Source organism: Cyprinus carpio, chromosome A23, assembly GCF_018340385.1.
Source record: "Cyprinus carpio isolate SPL01 chromosome A23, ASM1834038v1, whole genome shotgun sequence".
NCBI lineage: Eukaryota > Metazoa > Chordata > Actinopteri > Cypriniformes > Cyprinidae > Cyprinus > Cyprinus carpio.
The window spans coordinates 9,075,658-9,103,288 of record NC_056594.1 but is presented as its reverse complement, the minus strand read 5'-3'; the positions used below and the strand labels follow the sequence as shown (position 1 = coordinate 9,103,288).

At 35.7% G+C, this 27,631-nt stretch overlaps 3 protein-coding genes across 6 annotated transcripts; 1 reads left to right on the top strand and 2 right to left on the bottom strand.

The window, feature by feature from the left end:
* Positions 1-769: 769 nt before the first annotated feature.
* On the bottom strand, positions 770-11,182 carry LOC109073397 (solute carrier family 17 member 9-like). Its single transcript, XM_042712944.1, is given in 13 exon segments — positions 770-2,792; positions 2,936-2,965; positions 3,450-3,505; positions 3,646-3,761; positions 4,253-4,287; positions 4,568-4,655; positions 4,976-5,072; positions 6,247-6,343; positions 7,246-7,377; positions 7,468-7,566; positions 8,578-8,717; positions 9,642-9,839; positions 10,538-11,182. Coding segments are annotated over 13 exon segments (1,398 nt in total). The 5' UTR covers positions 10,669-11,182; the 3' UTR covers positions 770-2,613.
* A 581-nt stretch (positions 11,183-11,763) lies between these two features.
* On the bottom strand, positions 11,764-15,896 carry LOC109048707 (glucose-induced degradation protein 8-B homolog). Of its 3 annotated transcripts, XM_042712939.1 has the most exons (6): positions 15,471-15,563; positions 15,247-15,314; positions 14,838-14,966; positions 14,538-14,734; positions 13,928-14,125; positions 11,764-12,978 (listed from the first exon to the last, which is right to left on the bottom strand). In XM_042712939.1, exons 3-6 carry the CDS (start codon positions 14,956-14,958, stop codon positions 12,805-12,807), a joined length of 690 nt encoding a protein of 229 aa, XP_042568873.1. In that variant the 5' UTR covers positions 14,959-14,966; positions 15,247-15,314; positions 15,471-15,563; the 3' UTR covers positions 11,764-12,804. The 3 variants fall into 3 exon arrangements, with proteins under 3 accessions (XP_042568873.1, XP_042568875.1, XP_018921910.1); XM_042712941.1 differs by lacking the exons at positions 15,247-15,314; positions 15,471-15,563 and adding an exon at positions 15,760-15,896; XM_019066365.2 differs by lacking the exon at positions 15,247-15,314 and having other exon boundaries at positions 15,471-15,572.
* Positions 15,897-15,903: 7 nt separating this feature from the next.
* LOC122135076 (dnaJ homolog subfamily C member 5-like) lies at positions 15,904-27,530 on the top strand. Of its 2 annotated transcripts, XM_042712942.1 has the most exons (6): positions 15,904-16,043; positions 21,931-22,082; positions 24,349-24,562; positions 24,991-25,162; positions 26,410-26,418; positions 26,679-27,530. In XM_042712942.1, exons 2-6 carry the CDS (start codon positions 21,973-21,975, stop codon positions 26,780-26,782), a joined length of 609 nt encoding a protein of 202 aa, XP_042568876.1. In that variant the 5' UTR covers positions 15,904-16,043; positions 21,931-21,972; the 3' UTR covers positions 26,783-27,530. The 2 variants fall into 2 exon arrangements, with proteins under 2 accessions (XP_042568876.1, XP_042568877.1); XM_042712943.1 differs by lacking the exon at positions 26,410-26,418 and having other exon boundaries at positions 26,679-27,520.
* Positions 27,531-27,631: the final 101 nt, after the last annotated feature.

Here is a 27,631-nt window from a genome sequence, read left to right as displayed (position 1 = left end):
TGCTGCCCCCTGTTGGTGTGGCTCTCAATACAACGTTAATTAATCTGGATCACTCTGATGAAGGTAAATTAAATTAAAACAGAACATGTACCTTGAAAAGAAACTTTTATGTTTCATCAAAATGCACTTACAAATACAGAATACCTAATTTACATTCTTTTCCACCTGACAGTATCTAAAATAAGAAAGTAATATAGATTGATTCAGTTTTGACTTGTGTCATAATTATGACTTTTACCTTATAATTTCTATTTTTATGTCATAATTTTGATTTAGTAAAGCATGATATTTTCTTATGTGGCTGAAATGGATGTCGCATTATTTACTTTTTCTTTGTGTATGTCATCATATCACAGATTTTATCTCAAGTTCTTAACTGACACAGTTATCTTCCTGGTAAATGATTACATTATGATATATATTTTTTATTACTAGTTTAGTTAGTCATTGTGAAAATTAAGCATGAGTAAATAAGAGTCATAAATTACCTAAAAATATATTATAAAAACATTTGAGACAAGATTGAAATGATTTGCTATGGGTTTTCATATTTTAAAACATTTCTCCCAGTTTGGGACAAAGGTGAAAAATTAAAATGAAAATAAAAAATCTGGGAAAAATAATAATAATAAAATGGCAGGATCTTGTAACATTGCAAACAATTCTGCACAAAACCACATATTCTAGACTCTCTTGGTGTTGTGGTGGATTACAATACAACTTCAGTGTCTTGGTTCTGTTGGAGGTGTAAATTAAAACACAAAACATATTACCCTTGATAAAATATACTTTTATATTTCAGCAAAATATGCTTACAAATAAAAAATACTTCATTTACATTGTTTACATTTCTTTTTCATATGACATATGTCTCGAATATAAGAACACAATATTGGCTAATTCAGTTTTCTGTGAAACGTATCTTTCATCTTCAACTCAGGATGGTTTGACACTGCATTAATTCACAGATCATCTTTGTATTTCCTAGTCTTGAGTCAAATAAGTTTAATAAGAATGATGCAAGCATAATAAATATGCAACATTTTGTCATCGCTACTCTAATGCAAGTCATTGTCAGTTGTGATGATGGAACAAACCCCACAGTCATAATCCAGTTATGCAAAACAGTCTATTGTAAAACAATAACACTATAAAGATCAAATTAAACAGCATTAAATAGAATGGAACATTATTTATGTGAGATGGCATTTCTATAAAGCTGCATCAGTCAAAACTGGAACACAAGACAGAACAGAATCCAGAAAAAAAACATACAATATGTATAAAGCAAAGATCATATAAGCATTTTCAATCTAACCTCTAAATCAGATATAAATATAAAAGTTTTCTGAAATATTGTCTACTGTATTTATTACAAACAGTGATATCTAATCTATGTATAAAATAACATTTTAATAACAAATAACCTTTGTGAACATTTCTTATGATTTTATGTACTGGAAAAAAAAAAATTCCTTGAATCTCATGCAAAGAACAGTGTTATATAATAATTCAAGTATTTTTTTCCGGTTTCTTCGCAAATCTGCTGTGAACCATTAAAGTGCCTTCCTAGTCCTTGCTTCTCCTTCCGTTCTTTAAAGGAACTAAACTGTAACACTTTATTTTACTCCTTAAAGCTGTGACACTTGGGAGATTCACAGCACAATTTATGACTTTTGTGACCAAAAATATGCTTTAGTTTTTGTTTTATGGTACATTATACACTTGTAGGCTAAATATTAATGTTGCATGAATTGAACTGACATATTTTTGGTCAAATAATTCCCAGTTAGATATAACGTTCAGGATGTTGTCTCTACATAATAAAGCTTATCACCATAATACATTCATTTCATTGTGCAACATCTTGGTCCAAGCAAATGACCCACGAGAGAAGGTCTCTAATGACTGAATCAATCAAAGACAAAAAGCAAACTAGCAGTTTGAAACAAAGACGTCCTTTAAAGATCAGAAACTCTTTCAACAGTTGAGACAATAATAAAAAAAAGCTTTAAAGGATCAGCCAATGACAAGATGACCTAGCACATGTTTCATCTGATGACAGTAATGCTCTTCAAACTGGGACAAACTCCAATTCTGCTGTAACAAACTGTAATCTCCATCACACTCTGAGTGTGAAAAACAGCTGAGACGATATATTTTAAATTGTCATGCAATGCCAAAAAGGAAAAATGGTATTAACAATAATTTAATAAACATTGTCAGTACTCAGACACTCAAGCTCTAGCTTTTGGCCTTCATCTGATTAATGGATGGTTTGAACTGCTTTGGTCACAATAATGATGATATTAAAGAAACTGCTAACATAAACCAACACAAGTGCTACAGGATAAAATAGAAATGAATGAACGCAGGACCTTAACAAAATATTCATTAACACACTTCATACTGTGGCTCCTAGTGATCTATAACAGATCCATATCTGTTAAGTATCTCCTACAGCTTCTCCTAGATTCTCTTCAGCCAAAGAAAAGCCGAACAGAAAATAGAAGAACCATAATGAAGAAACCAGCGACTGTTTGGGACGTCCTTCTTCAGAAAGGTTTCTGTCAGAGCGTGTCATTTCTGCTGCTCTGCTCCCGTCCTGTGCTCTCAGATGTGGATGTTGTGGTAACGGCCCTTCGCTAGATCTATGTCAACTCTGCGAGCTTCTGCGAAGCATAAAAATGTTCCTAAACCCAGCAGGTTCAGGACCGTGATGAGGCCAAAAACGGATGCCCAGGAACCAGTGGCCTCGATCAGATACCCCGAGAAATACACCATGATGACCCCTAACAAACACACACACACAACAGCATTAACACGTACAGCACACTAACAATCCACCTAAAAACTGAGCTCGAGACTTTGTTATTTCAAGTGATTAATATCACAATTATTACACAATGAATCAATGTTTTTATACTGTTCTTACCTGTAAATGCTCCACAGGTATTCATCACTCCTGAAAGAAAAAAAAATAGCTTATTGTAAAATTACAATAAATACATGCATACCAAGAATGATAACTCTAACAATAACTACAAAGCTTAAAAAAATTGTTCACACTGCAACTATGATGATAATGACAAAGAGGAATTGACTAAAAGTATTAAAAAACAATTAAAATTATACTTGAAATAAAATCAACTTTAACAGAAAATAAATTATGAAGAAAACTTAGCCTACTGAAAATTAGAAAATGTTGACTTGGCAACTAACCGAATTAAAGTAAGTTTAAGTACTGAAATAAAAATAAAAAAATAAATAAAATAAATACATGTATATAAAAACAAAAACTAATAAAAATCAAACACATAAAAATGACTAAATCTAATGTAAAAATTTTACTGAAATTAAAATGAACACAAAACCCTTTCTACTATATATATAGTTAGCGTTAAGTGTGCGATAATAGTGTGGATTAACATAGAGAGAATGCTACAAACCAAACAGAGCCCCTGCACAGGATGGAGCGAGATCCTGAACATTCACTGAAACCCCACTAGAGAGACACAGTCACATTTTTACATTTACTTCCATGCATTTGGCAGACACTTTTGCAAACAATTTATTGGAGCTTGAATTAACAGAAATAAAGCTATGAACATTTTCAATGCACATGTAAGCAGTGAGTGGCATTACCAGTGGTTGAATGTGGTGAGGCCCATAATAGCGGACACGAAAGCCACAGCTGTGGGGAAGGTAGTGGTCCCACACAGAAACAGAGTAAACACACTGGAGACACCCATAGAGAAGAACTGAAAACACAATAATACATATTATATTCACAGTTTTTGAAAGAAATTAATACTTTTATTCAGCAAGGATGCATTAAATAGATCAAAAGTGAAGGTAAAGACATTTATTGTTACAAAAGATTTCCATTTCAAATAAATGCTGCTGTTTTGGACTTTCTATTTTTCAAAGAACCATGAAAATATATCATGGTTTCTACAAACATTTTAAGCAGCACAACTGTTTTCAACACTTATAATATAAGAAATGTTTCTTGAGCAGCAAATCAGCATATTAGAATGATTTCTAAAGGATCATGTGACACTGAAGACTGGCGTAATGATGCTGAAAATTTAGCATTGCATCACAGGAATAAATTACATTTTAAAATATATTAAAATACGGCTATTTTAATTGCAATATTTCACAGTACTACTGTTTTTTTTTACTGTATTTTTTTAATCAAATTAATTTAGCCTTGGTGAGCATAAGAGAGTGTATATTTCAAACATACCTGCATGAGTTTTCTCACTGATGCAGTATCAAAACCTTTAAAAGACGAAGAGGATTAGTGTGCCAGCTGAGGAACATTTAACAGTTTTATAAGTCAATTAAAATCATCTAGACTTGACATTTACAACAGACTCGTAACATTGGTGGGAAAGAGCCAAGTCATGACAGAACAATGATTACAGAGTGCAGCCGTCGACGCTAAGGATCATTGCCTTTCTACTGTCTACCAAAAAGACATGAGCATGAGGAACAAACAAACTTAAATCTTTAAAGAAGAAATGGTGAGTGTGTTTGTGTAGCATGTATGGTTTCATACCCTGACTGATTAGATGGTCTGAAAGGTAGCCACTAAACAGGGAAGAAGGGATGGCCACAAACCATGGGATCACGTTAAACACCCAACCCTGAGGAAACACACATGCAGACATACAATCAAACACACACACACACAATCAGAACACACACAGACAATAGGCCCACTGCAGGTGGATACACACTTTTGCGAACAGGAATCAAACACACATTCTGATGCACTGGAGCCCTCTCCTGGAGTTCAATCACAACAGCATCATGCTAACATGACCAGCTCTCTCTCTTGCTCAGAAATTCATTACTGGAGATTGTTTTTCTCACATAGAAGGAGAGAAATCTCAGTATACACACTGATATATGACACGGATAGTCTTCTCACACGCTGTATTTGAAGGAGCGTAGTTCAGTTTACCTTGGCATCAGGGAAGGTGTCCTTGAAAAACGTTGGCAGCCATGACAGCAATGTGAAGAAGGTGCTAGCGTTGCACAAGTGTGTAATAATGACGGCGCTGAAAAACAGACAGCAGCGTTTAGGATGCATTTGAAATGAATGTCACCAACACAGCCTTACAAGACAAAATTTGCTCACTGATAAATATATTGTAGTTTAGACAAATATGTTTATAATGATGTAGATAAAGACTCCAGTGATATAAGTTGGCAAATAAAAGTGGTTTTATTTTACATCTCTTATGTTTTTATATAAGTTGTAAAATAAATGTGGTTATTTTTTTTTTTTTTGATCTATTAATAAAATTTGGGGAAAATGGGAAAATGCTTGTTGCTTGTTGAATAAATCAATCATGGCTAATAGCACATTTCTACAATGGCATCAGAAATCTAAATGCTTGCATTATTTGCATGATACTGGATCCAGTGTCCAGTGTCAATGTACAGGATTTTATATTATAGAATTATTATAAAATTATACTGGATAAAGTTTTGAGTGTAAATTTACATGTTTTTTTATTATGTTGTTTTTGTTTGATTTTTTTTTTAGAATTGTATGTTAAAACATGTTCCATCATCCTCAAGTCAATGGGTTTTTGAATAAATGCTTGAAATAAGGTCTGTGGTCATTTTCATGTTTCATTCTACAATATAGAATACATCAGTAATTTGTTTGTTTTTATTGTATTTAGACTTCAAAATTCATACAAGTTGTGTTAATTTGTAAAGACTATCACGATGAACAAAATGTATAAACATCTAAAATATCAGCAGTATCCAAAAACCAATGGAAAAATCCTGGTGATTGTATTTAGACTTCATCATCCAAAAACCAATGGAAAAATCCTATAGAGTGATTCTCTGCTCTACAATAATAACATTGATAACAACAGTTACTGCTAGAACACACCCTCTCAAGCATTTTTAAATTGTTTTATTATTGTAGTATTTTTTTCCTTACACATTAATGTACGTTAAACTAAAATATTACAAAAAACATCCACATCGTGTGTGCAGTCAGAAACCCTCAGCCATGTTTAGCTGGCAGGCCGGAGTACTGTGTTACTGTTTCTGGGCGCTCTATATATAGACAGACGTGGAACAGATGTGAATCAGGCCTTTATGGGAGCTTAGTAAAGACCCTTTGTTCAGCATCCTTGCACTCTCTCTCTCTCTCTCTCTCTCTCTCTTACACACACACAAACATACTCAGTATTCAGGAGCTAATCTCACCACACAGCTGGCTGTCTGAAGAGACGCAGCCAGTTTCTCTTGGACAGTTTGGACTGTGTCCCAGCGCTGCCCAGAGACTCCAGTGTGATAATGGGACCTGACAAACACAAGCACAATCAGTCTTTAAACAAACACCTGTTAAGGAAGGAATAACAACACAGCTACAGTCTCTGTTCTGCATGGAGTGTATAAATACAGACCTACTGCTTCTCACGTACTTGTTAATAAACACACACACACACACACACACACACACATGCATGCATGCATACATTTACCCACATTTTAACCAAGCTACCACAAATGGCTTACACAGTTAAACCATAAATTATGACATTAGTTTATTACACAGATCTCTAGAATGCTTGATTTTGATTAGGCAATCATGTCAAGAAATATTTTGCATATTTTAGAATGGCTACGATTTTTACAAGGGACAATACCATCAAAAGTTAGGGGTCAGTAAGATTTTTTTAAAGAAATTATTACTTTTATTCAGTAAGGATATATTCAACTGATCAAAAATGACAGTAAAGACATTTACAATGTGTTTTTTTTTTTTCAAATAAAATGCTTTGACACACACCATCATCCATTTGATTTTTTTTTTTTTCAAATAAATGCTGTTCTTTTGAACACACACACATATATACATTTATAAAATAAAACAGAAAACAGTTTTTCTAAATTGTAATCAGATTTCACAATATTACTGTTTTTACTGTATTTTTTATCATATAAATGCGGCCCCGGTGTGTATAAGAGACTACTTTTGCAATAAAAAAAAATAGAGAGAACAAAACCCCCCAAACTTTTGAATAGCAGTGTATATGGCCACAAAGCACATTAAGCTGCCAAAAATATGCATCTACTACATGTGAAAAAAATTGATTGTGATTTTTTTATTGTACCATGATGCTCAGAATCAAAATCCAATTATGAGGTGCCAAGAGATTCCCAATGTTCACGAATGTTTGTGCTTCTATATTCTGTACATACCTTCCCCTTTAAGCAGATACTTCCACATGCTGTACGCCCACAACACAGACAGAAGCCCAGAGATGTAGAACACACTCTCCCAGCCATACAAGTCCAGCATCAGAGAGCCTATGCCTCCTATCACCAGAGTCCTACACACATATACACACAGTGAATCAATCTGAAAGACATCTCTAGATGTAACCGTGCATGCGTTAACTTTCTGAGTTTAGAAGAGTAAAGCAGGGTAAGAGAGAGTTCATACGGTGATCATGGGTATGAGCCTCTCACTCTCCACAACCTTCTGAGAGCACAGACTGGCCAGAGATGGGTAGTGAACACCTGAGCATCACACGATAACAGCAAGAAAACAAACACTTATATTATGCCTAATAACCAAATAAAGGTCAATATTATAACTATAATATACCTTGTTTAAAATGTAAAAATGTATTAGTTTGTGGTAACTAACAAATAAATAACAATTAAAAATAAATAAATATTTATACATTTATTTTCTTAAATATTTATATATATAATATATATATATATATATATATATATATATATATATATATATATATATATATATATATATATATATGAATGATATTTTGGGCTTCTTCGCACATTACAAATACTCACTTTCTATTTTATCCTGTACTGTAGATTGTGTATTGTAATGCGTAAGTACTATTGTATTGTAATATTACATTTTGTACCCATCTCATAATTCTGATTGTTTTATTTCAGTTTTTACTGATTTCTTATTGTTGTATTGGATTTTGTTTATTACTTTTAACAAATTTTAATATTTCTGTAACAACATCAAACGGTGGCACCATCTATGCTGACAAAGGAATCAAAGTCATAACCTTTATAGAAATGACATATTTCATAGCAGTCCATTGTCTTTTTACAGACCTCTTTCACTAAAACAAGGAGGCTGTAAAACGACAATTATACTTGCAAGGCAGAGCATCATAGTGGTTAGATTTCAACACTTTGCAAACCACAAAACAATTATGCTCTGCTCCACAGCAAATGACCTGTTCTCATAAAAAAGGATCACAGTTTGCAGGAGGGAACATTTAGCAATTTGCCAGCAATCTGGAAGCAATGATTTACTAAACAAGTTTCCCCAAAGTGCACAGCTCTTCTGCAGTTTTCAGCAAACTACAGCCTCATTTAGAAAAACACTGAGAACAGCTGAATACTGTTTTCTCAAAGCTTAAACTACTATTGCAATTCAGTATCATTAGATCTTATAAAGTAAAGAGTCAGTACAGCATGAAAGCATATAAGCACAGTTATGTGAAGTACTGCTGGTTTTGTGAGGGTGCAATCACTCACCCTGCAGCAGGCCCATGAGGAAGCGGGAGACGGTCATGGAGACGATGGGCTGGGAGCAGAAATGGGCTAAGATTGGCGTGAAGGCGGTCATTGCTCCCCATGCTGCCGCTGACAACAGCATCACTTTCTCTCCTCCCACCCTAAACAAATCAACAAGCATTTATGAACACTACATTAAATCCAAACAGAATATATTTCTAAGCATTTCTCAGGCAAACCAGACATTCTGCAGGGCTTGCAACATTAAAAACGTTATAGTGATGCTTAAGTCTTTAGAGCTGCAGCATGGGACCAATGCAGAGAAGCGATTCATTGTAAGCTTCATTTGCATCACCTACTTTATCATGTTAGGTCCTATTTCTGAGCAGGTTGTGGCTCTCTGGTGGCCTCTAGACTGTGTTTTAGCTCACATGTGCATCATATTATGAACTCACCTGCAGTCATTTCTTTAATATTATTTAAATATAAACTAGTAAAAATTACAAAAAGCTAAACTAGATCTAATCTGGGACAGACATCCACTGCTAGCTGTTTGGCAATGTAACCACTGTGATAAAGCAGGTGCCATGTCACCCACAACCTGTTCAACAAATATTTAAAGCATTTCTGACATCTTGCAACTGTGACAGTTTTAAAATAGAGCCACACCTGTAAAACAAAGACTGCTGTCACATTAACACAATATTTGAATAGAAATGACTTCACTGTTCAGCCACCCTTCCTTTCAGACCTTAAAATAGTTTACATTTATGCATCATGTGTTGTGAATCAGTGAATATAAATGCTGTTTTACTATTAATAACGAGAAAGTCAGTTTCATTCAACACTAATTCATGCGACCTACTAACTGTTGCCCAACTATACTTACAATTATATACCTTCTATAAAATATTAACTCATTACTGATTTAAGAGCCCCCCCCCCCATATATATAATAATTATTTTCACTATTTAGTTTTTAACTATTAATAATGACAATTGTCTCCATCAGACATGTCTAATTTGATAGTAAGAACAGCTGGAGTGAACCGAAGAAATCTGATTTCATTTCTTGTTTCACTAACCTGTCACTGACATAGCCTCCAAGCACCTGAGTGAAGCAGTAGCCCCAGAAGAAGCTGCCCAGCACCATGCCCGTCTCTCTCTTGGACCAGCTGAAGCGCTCTGCCATGCTCACTGCACAGATAGGCATTGCCACACGGGCACAGTACAGCAGGCAGGTCCCCAGCAACAGCACCACCGTCCATATCCTCAATACTGGCCTGCAGACAGACAGATGCAACCATATGAAACAAGGGGGGCTTTTTCTCTCTCTCTCTTTTTTTTCTTTACAACAAACAAGATTCCTATGAGAAGTTATTACAGGCCAAATCACACAAATTAAATTTCTAACTGGAAGGTACATATCTAGGTCCACTTGCTTCAGATGCATTGACTAATGCTGATGCACTTAGTTCATCAACCTTTTTACAAAAAAAGATGACCTAAATAGTACAAAGTTTCACAAAGTTTATTTTAATCCTCTGCTTTAGAACAAATGGTGACTGAGCACTCATAGACTGTGCTTAATAATAATAAATGTATAATAAACTTATTCCAACAATGAGTTCCAACTTATTTAATACAAATGCATGCTTGTTCATTTTCGCATTTTGAATGAAACTTCACAAAGTTTTTATAAAATGTTTAAAAACTAAATAACTGGAAAAATAAGTATATCTATATATATATTATAAATATATATATAAGTACTGTCATTTTAACCATTCATAATTTGCTGCCAACATGTCCTAGAAAGTGTCTTAGAATAAAGTGAATTTATGTGCATGATATCGATATACTTTTGTTTTATAATGTATTAATATACTTTATTTACTATACTTTATTATCATAGTACTGTACTTGTTTGTATTAAATTAATAATGATTATTTAGAGGAAAGTTTGGTGAGGTGGTCTCACCTTGTCCAGTTCTGACTCGACTCTGCCCACTTCTTCTGTGGTCCGGCTTGTCCGATATTATCTGCGGGGTTCTCCTTAATACTGGCCAAATCTGGACAAGAGTTCTTTCCATGTTTTTGTAGAATTGCCATTCAACGCCAAATATATCCGTTTGTGCCTATCCGCTCTGTTATCCTCTCGGTCAGTCTGTGCGAGCGTGACAGGCAAAAAAAATAGGTTTCAAAGCAATGAAAAAAATATGTTTTTATTCCAGTTTCTTCGCGGAAGCATCTCTTTATAAGACCTCTGCCGCGTCCATTGCGCTCCGGCGACTGGCATAAACATAGACTTTCGGCTTTCACTGCTGCTATTACGCAGCGGGAGGAAATTCAGCTTTTTCCTGATTCCTGAAGTGTTGATGATGATCCACGTGTCAGTTTCTTTTTTCAGCCACGCAGTTCCTCCAGCCACTGGCTCTTCAAACCAGGAAGTAACGTGACTCAGCCCCCTCCACTCATAACAATGGCACTTCAGGCATGGTTTCTCTTCGGCTAAATACCTGCATGTGAAACTGAGCACCTTATTTTAAAGGACAGGTTTAGTAGACGCAACACCACTAATGGTGGCGAAGTTATTACAGACACTCCGATGCAGTGATGTGAAGTCCGACTCATGTCCGCGAATCGATTCTTTTGAACAATTCGCTTAAAAACGAGTAATGTCCGCGAATTATTATTTTTTTTTTTTTTACGTCAGTTGCATCATTATGTGGGCAGTCCGGCGTGACATGTTAAACATTCTAAACGTTCAAATAATGTTTAGTCCAGCTTTATGTTATTAATGGTGTTTATTATGCGCGTACCAGTTCTGTTTGCTGCAGACATGGTTCAGCTCAGAAAACAAACCTATTTATTTATGTTATTTAAACAACACTAACATTTTTGAATTGTTGATCAAATGTCAGTCATAAACAAATCAAGCAAGATTTCTATTAAATGTATTTTTCAGTCCATCAGTAAACTCTTCGGTTTCTCTCCAGCCTGTTCTTACTGTCAAATTACACATGTCTGATAGAGACAACTGTCATTATTAAGAGTTAAAAGATAAATAGTGAAAATAGAGAATGAATCTTTCAGACTCGCTTTGTGAACCGGTTCTTCCGATTCACTGAAAAGATCCGACTCAAAAGAACAATTTGTCCATTAATCGAATTTTGCTACATTATATACTAGAAAAGAATAGTCAAGTCTAGGTTAATAATTTATTACCTGGACAAGATTGCATTGCCAAAGAAATAGACTTTCATAGGGCAAAGTCCAAGTTGCCATACCATATTCTTATTTTAACTCATTTGAAGTGTAATTTCTTATTTGTATCTTTACCTGCCAGTCGCAAACAATTATAATAAACAGGTGGGGCTTTCATTTGCCATATTGATTTGTTAAAAAACACTGTCTGCAACATTTAATTAGGCATCACAGCATAAGTATTTGGCCATAGCATTCAACAACAGCAGCAATTTTGAAAATCAAATAGAGTTTGGGGATAAAAAAAATAAATAAATTAATACCAATTTAAAGCATCTGACTTCAGAAGCTTGCAATTTGATCTCTGTAATATCTATAAATCACAACTGAATGTCAATGTAAGCAAGAATACTATGACAATGTACATTAGAAAACAATGTCACATGACTTTATAACATTATAATGCAATAAACATTAGTACTCGAAAAAAGGGCAGATTTTCTTTGACGGGGCCCTTTAACGTGCATACAAAATGTATACCTGTGTAAAATAAAAGTTGAGAAAGCACACGGAACTCGTTCTCTGTATTGGTACAATCAATCCACTGTCCTTGTACCTCACATCAGTGGACACGGTCAGATAGAAGGTAAATCTAAATAGTATGGTTCAGTCCTCAACTATATTCGTAGACTTTCTGAACATTCACCAACAAAATAGAAACATAATAATCCTCTGCAAAAAAAAAGAAGAAGCTAAAATGCAATCAATTCAGCTCAGCAAGTCAAACATTGTGGTAACAAAAATCACAGAAATCCATCTGTGATAAAAAGTGTTTCCATTTTGGCTAGGAGTCACCCTTAAATCTTAATCTCAATTCCACAGCCCATTTAAAGCAAAGTCTCTGATAAGCAACAAGTAAACAAAACAAAATGTTGATAAAAGGATGTTTGAGTGTCAGTCACTGAGTATAAATAATTAAGGAAAGGGAAAGCGTCCATTTTGTTCCCCGCAGAATGCAAACATAGAGATGCCGGTTCGTTTTCACTTGGGGTCCTCGATGGTGCCTTTGCTAAGATCTGTCATTTTGGGGTACTTGACTTTCTTCTGGTCCAACTCGTTCTGAGCCCACAGCAGCAGTTTGAGGAGTTTGGCAAGTTTCGGTGTCGACTCCCTGTTTTCATAGTCCAGCACCGCCTGGTTTACCTCGCTCCACACCTGTTATAGAAGACCACATGCTGTCAATTACTGGCAGACTGAAAGAATCATGCCCTTCATTACCCTCTACAAATACCATCATTTACATCAAATTAAATCTGATTTGCAAATATTGCTCAATGGGGAGAAAAGTGACATCGGTGGAAAAGACAAATATTATATATATATTAGTGCTGTCAAAATTAGTGCGTTAACGCAGGCGATTCATAAAGCAGGGGAAGGGCTACGGTTGGCCACCCCACTCACAACTGCTTTTTTTGTCTCTTTTTTCGTGACAAGGACCATCGTTTATTTAAACGCAGAACGTCTTTATGACCACAACAACCCGGAGACTTTTCAGATACGCACTCCAACTTTACCTCAGAGTCAAACAAGCGTGGAAACTGTAACTTACTGTGCTTGTAGTGTCAGCTTGTAGCCTGTATCTTTTCATATCAAAATAACGAAAGAAACTATGAGCATGCAATGTCACAGTTATGTCATCAGTTAAGTCATGAAGTTACCAAAGAAAGCTATTAAAGCTGCATTAAAACTGTGCATGTATGTATGTATTTGTTATATGAGTCACATTTAAGAACAGTCTCTAAAATGCAGTGGTTTTCCAAACTGTCCTGGAGCAGCACAGCAGTTATTTTAAGTAGTCTAATAAATGTTAAAATTGATAGCTTTGTAATTTTGAATATCTTTCTATATATTTAATAAACATGACCTCTTTAAGTAAACCAAATGGTTTTCTGCACTCACACTGTACTGGCCTTGAACCTTTGATGTCCTGCAGGGCTGGAATCACCATAAAAACTTTTTTTTAATTAAATGTCAATCCAAAATGGGATCAGAATGACAATGCCAATGTGTAAAAAGTACCAACTGGCTGGTGGCAGGTGCTAATGTTATACCCTGTTTAATAATATATTAAAAATCTAAGATAAGATAGAACAACCAGTGTTACCTTCTGTCTCTGCATCATGTTAAGCAGGTCACCGAAGGGCGACTCTTCTGGGTTATCAAACGCCAGGAGTGCGAGGGTGCGCTCCATCTCTGTCAGACACTCTCGGCTTTCCTCTCCCTGTTCAGCCAGCTGTGTCTGTGCAAACTCCAATGCAGCCTCAGTTTCCCGCAGGCGAATCAACTCTATCAGGTGTTGTTGCTGAAGGAGGAAAGCGGATCATTTTACTTCTTGTAACTTTGGATTCATTACCTTATGATTTAACATCAGACAGCTGACAGTTTCAGTCACCGTGAAAAAGTACAACATCTTTCACAACACACATTTAATATTGAGGTTAATAACCAGTTTGCAAAATAAAAGTCCAACAGTGAACAACTTAGAGTGGCCCCAAAAAGTATTTGGACAATTAAGCCACAATAAATGTATACAAGTTGTTGCATCAGATTAAATCTTTTAGTTGGTTTCTAATGATAAAGCAATGCTTTTTCATGTGTTTGATACATTGTTATCTATACAATGACATTCATACATTTGTAAAGTGGCTTCGATGTCAAAATACAGCCCTAAATGTCTTAAACATATTAAGCCAATTGTCATTAACCTTCTTTACCTGAAGATGAAAGTACAGATATCGGTTAGTGTCCAGCAGCTCAGGATGCAGACTGTTTATCAGTGCAATGGCCTCTTGAATTTGTCCCTTCAGCACCATCTCCCTAATTTTTATCCTTTCATCCAGAGAGTCCAGATCAACACTTGGTTCAATGCCTGACTCCATCCTGAACTTCTCAGCTGCCTCTTTAAACCCCTCTATGTAAATAAAAACAAGCAAAGTATGAAACACGTCTTCTGACACTTGTATTAAAGCTGCAATGGAAGGTGAAAAAATAAAAGTGGTCAGTTGATCTCCTACCTGTCACCAGATAATTCATAATGAGACGATTCATGTCTGCCCGCTGAATATGAACGTTATTAAGCTTTTCCATCCACTCCTCTCGTGTTATGTCCTCTGGCTTTTCAGCATAACTCATCATGAAGTGTTCTACATTAGCAAAAAATATACATAAAATTTATACATAATAAAAAATAGACATGCGAGCGCGCATATTTATATTATATTATATTATATATTTTATATATATATATATATATATATTTAAACATATATTTAAACAACATTATATTTACTTTTTAAAGATTTTAGTTAGCGAAGGAGTAGGGCACTGACACAACAAGCTCTAAAAAACGATAACGAATCAGCTCATATACTATGAGAATATATAATTCAACAATGTTATGGAAATTAAGCAAGATTAAGTTACATTTTCGCTTGTGATGACCGGAAGCTCCAATTATAAAGGCCTGTATCATAACATTGAAGCCTGTACCGCTGGAGAGGAGAACACAACTGATTTAAAACTGTCCGTTACAACAGACACATATAGACGTTAATAAGCACAGACAATCTCCAGGCACTTATATATTACCATTCGTTGTCGACACTTAAAATAACCACTTGATTATGCAAAAAAAGGTTGAATTTTACCTGATTGTGTACACTTTCCTCGCCAGCACCTCGGGGAGAAAGGCCGTACTAACCTCTCGCGATTTTTAGGGAAAACGAGATTTCAGCTATACCTTGTTTGGATTGGCCATCGATCAGATGTATTTTATTAGCATCGATGTAGCGTACTGCTTACATTTTTAAAAAAATGAATTAAATATTTATATAATAAAATGATTGTAAAAATAACTAAAATATTACGTTCGTTGTAACTTCTTTTTTACTTTATTTATTTATTTACGTTTGAATGTTTTCATCAGCCAGCACTTACCTTGGCATTATCTTACTATATTATGAATTGTCGCTAAAAACACAGCAGTCTTTCAGTAGATCCAGAAATGTGTCCGTTTGATTTGCTTCCCTCTTTACCGAGCGTGACGTCAGCGCACGACTCCCATTGAGCGGCCGGGGACGCTGCCCACGATCATAAGACTCGGACGCCGGATCCGATCACCGTAGGCTGACTTACTCCCGTTTGAAGGCCTTTATAGATATAGGAAATAATTTACGAAGAACTGACGACCTGCACTTCTACCTTCCTTTCTCTCCTAGACGGTAAGAAATGAGAACGCAGCCAGAGGAAAATCAATGCGTTTCAGTCCTACTACACACACACACGCGCGCGCGCATGCTGCCCTTGCTCATGGATTAGTAGCCTAATGATATAGTAGTACATTTTTGAGCGAGAACGCTTAATGCAGTCCGGTGCTGACCGGTGAAGCAGCATTAAAGGGATAGTCCACCATTAGTGAGAAGTGTGTTATAATTTTCTCACCCTCATGTCGCGTGACTGACTTCTTCTTGGAACACAAATCCAAATGTTAAAGACTGACAGATTCAGTCACCGTGCATTGTCATTGCATTTTATCTTCCATACAGTTAATCAGAGCGGGTGTTATTATTCTGCACATCCGTGTTTGTTTCGGAAGTGTTAACGTTACAGATTTGAAACAAGTAAATGATGATGTGATTTCTATGTGTGGTGAACTGTTCCTTTACCCAACAAACCAATATGGATGCTGAGCGCAGAACAGGGAGATTAAAGGCTCTAAATCTCCAGCCCGTCAGTCAACAAGGTACTGTTTGGCCTGTATCAGTATTGAAATTCTTCCCACCGGGATGTCATCAGTATTTGAGGTTATTCGTTATATTTGCTTTGCTGCTCAATCTCAAACAATGGCCTGCTTGCTAATCCTCATGGACAAGATACTGCCAGTTGTCCAGTTGTCAATGGCTTTCCTCTATCTCGACATATAGAGAAGTGATAGGTCCTTTACTCTGTGTTGCTATCAAGTCTTTGAGATGTAATTATCTACCCATATCAACCCATTCTAGTAGCTTTAACAGATGGTTAATATATATGTGTGTATGTGTGTGTGATCACATGAGTTCTGCATTGTGACTCATAAGAACTACTTTCTCTTTCACCTAGAGCTCAATGTACATCAACTGCTGCAAATTTTCTTGAATGTATATTTTGCAATGAATTGATCTTGCAGTATAGAAGTTGTGTCGAGCCATTTAAAGGGATAGTTCCCCCAAGAATGAAAATTCTGTCATAATTTACTCCCCTTCATCAGAAAGGTGCCAGTGAGGTTCTTCAAAGCATTTTCTAAAGGACTGGTTCACTTCCAGAATAAAAATTTCCTGATATTTACCCACCCCCATGTGATCCAAGATGTTTATGTCTTTCTTTCTTCAGTCGGAAATAAATTATGGTTTTTGAGGAAAAAATTCCATGATTTTTCTCCATATAACAGACTTCAATGGTGGCCAGTGGGTTGAAGGTCCAAGTTTCAGTGCAGCCTCAAAGGACTCTACACGATCCCAGCCAAGGAATAGGCGTCTTATCTAGCGAAACGATTGGTCATTTTCTAAAAATAAAATAAAAATGTATATACTTTTTAACCACAAATGCAAGTCTTGCAATAGCTCCATGATGCGTGTCCACAACCTCACACATTACGTAGTCATGCTGGAAAGATCACACATGGTTAGCTCTTCGTCTGTGTACTCCAGTTCAAAAAGGGAGGGTAGGGTGAAAAACTCAACTATTTTTTTTTTTTTTTTTTTTGTAAAGGCCATTTGATTTTCTTTGCACGTTCACTTTGTAAACACTGGGTCGGTACCTCCACCTACATCACGCGTGACCTTTCCAATGTGACAGCATAATGTGTGAAGTCGAGCTAGTTCAAGACGAGCGTTTGTGGATAAATAGTATATATATTTTAATTTTTTTAAGAAAATGACCGAACGTTTTGCTACAAAAGACCCCTTTTCATCAGCTGGGATCGTGTAGAGCCCTCTGAGGCTGCATTGAAACTACAATTTGGACCTTCAACCCGTTGGTTACCATTGAAGTCCATTATATGGAGAAAAATCCTTCTTTAGGTACAAAGGTGTGTCTTTTGATAAGGTACCGCCCCAGTGACAGCTTTTGTACCTTTTTTTTTCTGACAATGTAGGGGTGAGTAAATTATCAGGAAATTTTTATTCTGGAAGTGAACTAATCCTTTAAATTTCACAGAAGAATGTGATACTGGTTTGGAACATGAGGGTTAGTAAATGATGACAGAATTTGTATTTTTTGGTTAATTTACCCTTTAATGTTCAGCGTCTTGCTCGCTGTGTGTTTCAAAGTCATGAACCAAGAAGGAATTCTTTTCTCAGTCTTCCACTTCGTTCTGTTGTCATTAGCATGTATTTCATCTGCCAAATCTCAGTTTTGGATGCCACTGTGGCTCAGCTATCCATTTTGCTACTTGTTTCTAGATTTGCTGCATAACTGAGTGGTCCATCTCATTCAGAAGACCTGCTGAAAGCACCACTGCACTCCATTAGCTAATTAACTGCACTTTCTTTAAAAGTTGTTTCCCCCACCGCTGTGCCAGGATTCGTTAAGGTTTTTGTTTAGTCAGTATTCCAGTAACACAGGCTAACTAGAATGTTAGGCATCTTACAGAGACTTCCTCTCATACGGTTCGAACAGTGACACGTCACAGACTTCTGAAATGAGAAGTAAAAGTCCCCTCTTTGCTTAACATTGCTTAATCACAATAGCGCAGTAAAAAAAAGTAAACTACCATTCAAAAGTTTGGGGCTGGTAAGTTTAATTTATAAAATATATTTTAAAATGTAAATGTCCAGTTTCAGTGTCACATGATCTTTCGTGAACCCAATTATTCTAATGTGCTAATTTCATGTGATGATTTTATTTTATGTCAAGTAATGTCTTTTTATGCATTTAATGAAAGTTTTAAGATGTGGTTGACAGTATGTGCGCACTATTACTGTATGTGTGTGTGTGTTTGTTCATTGTGAACGGACTCTCATCAAACATCCTTCTACAAACAGACCTTTTAAAACCTGCAGCACACAACAAAAAAGCCACATCACTTCACCTGCTCGGATAGACAGAGAAAAGAGGATGCAAACAGTGACGTGGGTGGATGTTAGAACACAAACAGAGGGACCAGACAGAGAACTTGATATGATGAATAAATACAGGAAAGACGTGGACAGCGATGTTCATTAAGCTGAGGAGACTTTGGCAGCCGTCTCTAGTCCACAGACTGAGATGGCCACTAAAGATTTAGCCGGACCATATGGTGATGCAGAGACGGGAGGGGGGAGGGAGTGTGTGAGAGAGCAGGAGAGATGGATGTAGTGTTTTGGTGTAAGGCTGCATTGCAGAGCCCTGCTCCTGATGAAAACTCTATTAGTAATCAGATTTAATGAACCACTGAAGCAGGAAGTCCGTCTGCCAGCAGGCCAGACACATACTCATTTCTGATTCAAATATTTCATTAAAAATCTAAATTCGATACAAATTGTAGCAACAAATTTTTACATAGATTTTTTTTGCAGTAAATGAAGGTGGTGTTTCTCTGTGTAAAAAAAAACTGCCATGATGCCAAGTTGTTGTGGGAGGTTGCTCTGGCATTGATGATATGTGGTTGCTAAGGTGTTTCGAGTAGTTTTTAGTACGTTGCGATGAGGTTGCAAAAGAGGCTTTTAACCAAATGTTGCTTGAATTTATATTCATTTTTTTTAAAGAAAGTAATACTATTATTCAGCAAGGATACATTAAATTGATCAAAAGTGACAGTAAAGACATTTATAATGTTACAGAAGTCTTTTATGCATTTGTCAAAGAATCCTGACAAATATTTATGCAGGGTTTCAGCAAAAATGTTAAGCAGCATAACTGTTTACAACATGTATAATAATAATAAAGGTTTCTTGAGCAGCAAATCAACATTTTAGAATGATTTCTGAAGGATCATGTGACACTGAAGACTGGAGGAATGATGCTGAATATTCAGCTTTGCATCACAGGAATAAATTAAATCAAATAAATGCAGCCTTGGCGAACACAAGAGACTTACACACCACAATCTAAACTGTGGTGTAACTTTTTACCTGTAGTGTACTTACAGAATGCAATTTAATGACAGTGGAGAAATTCATCAAATGCAGTGCATACTGACAGCATGTGATTTTGGATACAGTTAATGATATTGTGGTCCCTAGACTCTGGTCCTTTCTTCAGTGAGTGAGTGAGTGATTGAGTGAGTGATTGATTGATTGATTGATTGATTGATTGATTGTCAATGACATTCAGATATTCATTCAGAAGCCCAACAAAATCTCACTCAAACACACTCTATTAGAGTATCACACCTGGAGGAATTATGGGAGTGTCCCGGTTGAAGAAGCACACAGGGTTTGAGAAGGGACAGAAATAACCCTTCACTTATTCAGATGCTCCGCTAATACTAATCTGCTAATGCTTGCTGACAAGCTGCATGATTAGCCTGGAAAGAGGCGAAACTGTCTCTAACAACGGCACAGGAAGAAAAGAGACGTTTGTACTCATTTAATCAAGAATCGTCATAAGTGTGTTTTTTGCAAATGATCGGTTATTTTATTGGCCTCTTGACAGGGAAACATGGCGGCAATTTGTGTGGAGGTGTCTTAACCTGAATTACTGTGGGTTAATGGGTTAATTGTCTTTGATTCATACTGGAGGTCATAACTTCTGATCCTCCCTGTGTGGAAGACACGTGTCCCTGTGTGTCTCCCTCTCTCTATTTCTATGTGTTTTCACTTGAACACATACCTGACAACATACAATCATGTAGATAATACTCTGGCTGAGCCAGTCTTTTATCCGTCTGCATAAAGTGAGCTTAATGAACTTTAAAAAAGGGGAAATGTGCATAATTGTGCTTAATCAGATTTATGCTTGCAATTTTGAAAAGCTCATCATTGTTTTTTTTTTGCTACTTGAATCAGATTGCATTCAAGTCATGCCAGAAAGATTGTATTTATGAGTTGAATGCACATGAATGCCACCACAAAACCATAATCAACAACAAAAAAAATTATAATATTTATTATTTTATAGTCATATTGAATGACACTGGTGATGGGGAAAGTACATACAGTATGCCAGTAATAGGACATGCTCTGTTAAAAATTTGATAGCTTGTTTGATACATTAGGATTTTTCCTCTTTATTACATAACATTCAAGTTTATACATTAAAGTCGGCATGAAATTAAAATATACCTGATCTATTTTCTAAATGCCAATTATGGATCTTATATTTTGTACATATCGCATCCATCCACAAATCAATTTATAGGTTTCATTTTTATTTTTATATATTTTTTTTAACCTGTTAATGTTTAAACCAAAATGTCATCAATCACTTGATCTTCTGGTGACGATGACAGACATCTACATCTTTTCATTTTTGATAATCCATATAAGTACATCACAATACAGAAGAAAAGATGTTTTGCTGGTTCCTTTTCATTAAATGATGATGATTATTATTATTATTATTATTATTATTATTATTATTATTATTATTCATTTTTATTTAACTGCTTTACTCTTCCAGTGGATGAGAAGTATTGGCTGGAAATCTAGCATCTTTGACATGCTATGTTAATATACTGTGATTAGGGCACATTAATTCTAACTGTCATGCAGGTATAGTATATGGATAGTATACAAAAACAAGGGTTAAACATGGTAAAGAATGCCACACCCTAAAGGGAACCATCATCTCTCCCTTCCTCTCCAACTGCTCTCTGAATGATAAAGTCACATGACTTCTTTCAGCTGTGACCTCGGCGTGAGTGTACACACTGTTAGTGCACTGACTCAGAACAGGGACATTTGGGGAAACAATGAGTCTGTGACTCTCACTGATGTAATAAAAGTGGTACTCAGTGTTTTGCTGCACTAAAGGGTATGGATAATGGGTTTTAGATTAACAGAAATAGTGTGTAATGATAAAGTCATGGGATGGCAAGTATGTGTATGCTTCCATTTTTTGTATCTTCTGCTGCTGTGTGAAAAAGACAAAAACAAAAATGATGCAGGAGTACATACAACGTATAACATGTTTCTCTGCTTTTCTTTTCAGACAGAGGAGGTGCTTTTGGTGTGAGGGGAGTGTGTGTGAGTAATGGCGGAGCAGCAGAGACAGCGTTCACTCTCCACGGCAGGAGAATCACTGTACCTGGTCCTGGGAGTTGATAAGAACACGGCACCAGAAGACATAAAGAAATCCTACAGGTAAAACATAGAAAGATTGTTCTAACATTGCCATTGAAAATAGTGGAGAAAATGCACAGAATCTTTTCAGTGTGGGGGTTCTTTCCTTCTGTCATTTATTTCTTTTTTTATTATTATTATTTTTTTATTTTACTTTAACGATTATGGTGGAAACAAAAAAATCATAAAGTTTCAAAAATGTCTTAAAGGGATAGTTCACCCAAAAATAAAAAAATCTATCATCATTTACATAAACCTGTATGCATTCCTACAGAAGAAAGTAAGTCATACAAGTTTGGAAAGTGAGGGTGAGTAAATGATGGCATTTTTGGGTGAACAATTCATTTCCGATTAAATCCACTAGGGTGCGACATAACTTTTTCCTCATTTCCTCTGGATGTTCATGTGCAGGTGCATCTCAATAAATTAGAATGTCGTGGAAAAGTTCATTTATTTCAGTAATTCAACTCAAATTGTGAAACTTGTGTATTAAATAAATTCAATGCATACAGACTGAAGTAGTTTTTGGTTCTTTTTATTGTGATGATTTTGGCTCACATTTAAAAAAAAAAAAACCCCACCGAATCTCAACAAATTAGAATATGGTGACATGCCAATCAGCTAATCAACTCAAAACACCTGCAAAGGTTTCCCGAACCTTCAAAATGGTCTCTCAGTTTGGTTCACTAGGCTACACAATCATGGGGAAGACTGCTGATCTGACAGTTCAATCATTGACACCCTTCACAAGGAGGGTAAGCCACAAACATTCATTGCCAAAGAAGCTGGCTGTTCACAGAGTGCTGTATCCAAGCATGTTATAAGAAAAATTAAGTGGAAGGAAAAAGTGTGTAAGAAAACCAAGAGACCAACCAAGAGAACCACAGCCTTATGAGGATTGTCAAGCAAAATCGATTCAAGAATTTGAGTGAACTTCACAAGAAATGGACTGAGGCTGGGGTCAAGGCATCAAGAGCCACCACACACAGACGTTTGAAGGAATTTGGCTACAGTTGTCGTATTCCTCTTGTTAAGCCACTCCTGAAGCACAGACAACATCAGAGGTGTCTTACCTGGGCTAAGGAGAAGAAGAATGGGACTGTTGCCCAATGGTCCAAAGTCCTCTTTTCAGATGAGAGCAAGTTTTGTATTTCATTTGGAAACCAAGGTCCTAGAGTCTGGAGGAAGGGTGGAAAAGGTCAAAGCCCAAGTTGCTTGAAGTCCAGTGTTAAGTTTCCACAGTCTGTGATGATTTGGGGTGCAATGTCATCTGCTGGTGTTGGTCCATTGTGTTTTTTGAAAACTAAAGTCACTGCACTCGTTTACCAAGAAATTTTGGAGCACTTCATGCTTCCTTCTGCTGACCAGCTTTCTGAAGATGCTGATTTCATTTTTCAGCAGGATTTGGCACCTGCCCACACTGCCAAAATCACCAAAAGTTGGTTAAATAACCATGGTGTTGATGTGCTTGACTGGACAGCAAACTCACCAGACCTGAACCCCAGAGAGAATCTATGGTGTATTGTCAAGAGGAACATGAGAAACAAGAGACCAAAAAATGCAGATGACCTGAAGACCACTGTCAAAGAACCTGGGCTTCCATACCACCTCAGCAGTGCCACAAACTGATCACCTCCATGCCACGCCGAATTGAGGCAGTAATTAAAGCAAAAGAAGCCCCTATCAAGTATTGAGTACATCTACAGTAAATGAACATACTTTCCAGAAGGCCACCAATAGACTAAAAATGTTTTTTTTTTTTTTTTTTTTTTTTTTTTTTTTTTTTAAATGGGATATGAAATATTCTAATTGGTTGAATTGGTAGGTTTTTGTTAAATGTGAGCCAAAATCATCACAATTAAAAGAACCAAAGACTTAAACTACTTCAGTCTGTGTGCACTGAATTTATTTAATATGAGTTTCACAATTTGAGTTGAATTACTGAAATAAATGAACTTTTCCATGACATTCTAATTTGAGATGCACCTGTAAAGAGATTGGTTTATGTTGGTCAGAGACCCATTCGGCACTTTTCCAATGTAATAAAACAAAGTATAGTGTTATAAATGTACTTGGAAAAAAGAAAAAAAACCTTGCTTGATTTGAATGTTAATAACTGTGGAAGCACATCAACACAGTCTGTGGAATAGGTCCATTTTTAACATAGTCATAGTTTAACATGACTACATGTTTAACCTAAAAGCAGATTGGCCAAGGATACCAGACAAAGGTCATGGATGCATTTATTTTTAGAAAGTTCAGTTATTTCTGCTCTTCTGATTTGCAGAAAACTAGCTCTGAAGTTCCACCCAGACAAGAATCCTGACAACCCAGAAGCAGTTGAGAAATTCAAAGAAATCAACAACGCTCATGCTATTTTGTCAGACCCTACCAAACGCAACATCTATGACAAATACGGATCTCTGGGCCTCTACGTGGCAGAACAGTTTGGAGAGGAGAATGTTAACACATACTTTGTATTGTCCAGCTGGTGGGCCAAGGTTAGTCATACACACAAAAGATATAGACACACTACCATTCAAAAGTTTCGATTTAGATTTTAAGAAATTAATACTTCTATTCAGAAAGCATGCATTAAATTTATCAGAAGCGACAGTAAAGACATTTAAAATGTTACAAAATATTTCTATTTAAAAAAAATCTGTTCTTTTAAACTTTCTATTCATCAAATCAGCATATCAGAATGATTTCTGAAGGATCAGGTGACACTAAGGAGGCTGGAGTGCTGATGCTGAAAATTCAGCTTTGACATCACAGGAATAAATTACATTTTATAATATATTAAAAGGGAAAACCTTGGTTAGCATGAGAGACTTCTGACTTCTGAGATGGTAGTGCATGTAGTAAATTTGTTGTAATTCAAGTTGAATTCCTCTTTTTTTTTTTTTTTTTTTCACCCTCTGAACAGGCCTTGTTTATATTCTGCGGTGTGGCCACAGGCTGTTACTTCTGCTGCTGTCTGTGCTGCTGTTGTAACTGCTGCTGCGGGAAGTGTAAACCTCATCCCCCTCAGTCAGACGAGCCGGATTTCTATGTGTCTCCTGAAGACTTGGAAGCTCAGTTGCAGTCTGATGAGAGAGGTGAGACACACTGACACACATTCATTCACAACAGTCAAATAAATATGGTAATGTTAACATGAAACCAAAATGGAAGTTTTGTGGCTATTGGTCCATGTCTGTTAGCTTTTTAATACCATTCATATATGGTCATGTTAATTTTCATTTCAGTTTTTTTTTTCTTTTTTTTCTGTTTATGATTTAATGAATGTCTGGTTAAGCATTACTGATGTAATTCCTGTATGTTTTAAACAGTTACAAGTAAAAAAATGGGTACAGCACATTTATTTGTGGTGCTACACACTTACCTGATGAGCTTCCATTTAGGGTTCAGCAGTATTCAGGTTTAATTTTAACTGTAAACCTCTGTTGTCGTGCAGCATTTTGTTGCTAAAAGGGTCATTTGGAATTGTTACATTTTCATTTGTTTACATTTTAAAAGATTAAATAAAATGTTAATGTTTTATGCCTTAATTTCTTTATTAGCGATATTTTTTTCATTAAATCATAAAATTATTTCAGTGTTTAGTCATATAAATAACTAAATGTAGCGAAGAATGCAGTTCTGCAAGAAATGCTAAATATGTAACCTAAATCCACATTGTTTATTTTATTTTATTAACATTTAAATATATGTAAAATTATAATTAAAAAGCAATAAAAAATTAGTGTAGGTTTCTTTTAAATGTTAATTATTAAAAAACAATATTTAGACAAATAAGAACTATACAGTTGCTTTACAGTAACACTGTTAAATGTAATCAAAATTAATATTAATATTGAAATGTTGTGATGCCTAAAATCATAGCATTTAAAACTGAGTTTAGTTTCTAGTGTTTGATTATTATTATTTTTTTTATTATTTTTTATTCATTCTAATATGATATCGGTTTCTGATCATAACTTGAAAATAATTATAGGTTTATCCATATCAGACAGAATTTTAATATTAGTTCATTTCTAGTTTGGTGGTATGTATTAAACTAAATGCTGTTAAGAGTTTTATTGCTTTATTGCTTGTTTTTTGTTTTGTTTTTTAAGGGCTACAATATATTTTACTTCCCATACTTCCTGATTTTTAAATAGGAAATGGATCTGGAAATAAAACTGCGTTAATCAAATTGTTTCATTGGGTCTTTAATAAATGTCACAGCGCAGTTCAGTGTATGTTATTGTAAAGGAATAATGATTGTTTCATAATCTTTCATCACAATGTCATCATTTTATCTGTATCTGAAAACTTTTCTTTTTCTGCGGACATAACTAAGGCCGTGCAGGTGGGTCAATAATATTATTAGTTTCAATCAAATCCAATTGAATAAAATCAAGTTCTGCCCAATATTTTTGCCAGTTTTATTTAGAATCACAGTTCAAATGCCTTCAGGTTGTTTATTTAGCCAGTGAAAGGTCTGTTCAGTATTTGAAGTGGCTTCCTGGCACTCACTATCGTGCCTGTAATGCTTAGCAACATGGTTCAGTTTGAGATGATAGCTGCTTATATTATAAAGCATCGTGACGCTGGTTTGTTTTTTCACAGATGGCAGCAGCCCCATCGTGATGCAGCCATCCTCTGCCACAGAGACCACTCAGCTGACCGCAGACTCTCACCACACCAGCTACCGGACAGACGCCAGCTATTAAACCTCCCTCTCTCACACACACACACGGGACCACCATGCCAGAAGAGGTCACGGTGGGCAATGGGTGATCCGAAGGAAAGAGGTTGAGCGGTTAGTTAGTTACAGTATCATTGGAAAACCTGAAACGCTTCACTGTACAGGGCAAGAAGCGAGTTTATATTTATTTGCCTTTAATCTCTATCATCCCCAAACCTACTGCTGTGTTATATATAACACACACACACACACACACACACACAAGGACTTTCTTACAGTGTCCATACAGTCTTCCTGCTATGATTCAAGCTTCATCTTGCCGACGGCTCTTATTGTGCAATTTGCACTGGTTATCACACTGCATTTGTCTACCTAATCAGTGAAAATGATTTTATCAATCTTATTTGAAGCATGACAGCAGGTCACAAGAAAGTATTTTTGTATGCTTTAGTGTATTCAGCTATCGTAATGATTTTTGAAGCTGCCGTTAGAATTGCTGACACAAAAGTTTTTATAGTTGTAGAAGTTATCACACAGACACTACCATTCAAAAGTTTGAGGTCAGTAATTTTTTATTTATTTATTTATTTTTAAAAAGGATGCATTTCTAATGCAATCGGAAGTGACTGTAAAGACATTTGTAACAAAATATTTATATTTCAAATGCCATTCTTTTGAGCTTTTTGTGCATCAAAAGTCCTTAAAAATACATAAATATTAAGCAGCAAAACTGTTTTGAACACTGATAATAATAAAAATGTTTTCTGAGCAGCAAATCAGCATATTCAGAGCGATTTCTGAAGGATCATGTGACACTGAAGACTGGAGTAATGATGCGAAAAATTCAGCTTTGACATCACAGGAATAAATTACA

Coding starts and splice junctions, on each gene's coding strand:
- LOC109048707 (XM_042712941.1), bottom strand. CDS start 14,958: ATGATGAGTTATGCTGAAAAGCCAGAGGACATAACACGAGAGGAGTGG. Junction 14,126..14,537: donor ATCTGTACTTTCATCTTCAG/GTAAAGAAGGTT, acceptor TTCCTCCTTCAG/CAACAACACCTGATAGAGTT. Junction 12,979..13,927: donor ACATGATGCAGAGACAGAAG/GTAACACTGGTT, acceptor CTTCTATAACAG/GTGTGGAGCGAGGTAAACCA.
- LOC122135076 (XM_042712942.1), top strand. CDS start 21,973: ATGGCGGAGCAGCAGAGACAGCGTTCACTCTCCACGGCAGGAGAATCA. Junction 22,083..24,348: donor GACATAAAGAAATCCTACAG/GTAAAACATAGA, acceptor TCTGATTTGCAG/AAAACTAGCTCTGAAGTTCC. Junction 24,563..24,990: donor TGTCCAGCTGGTGGGCCAAG/GTTAGTCATACA, acceptor CCCTCTGAACAG/GCCTTGTTTATATTCTGCGG.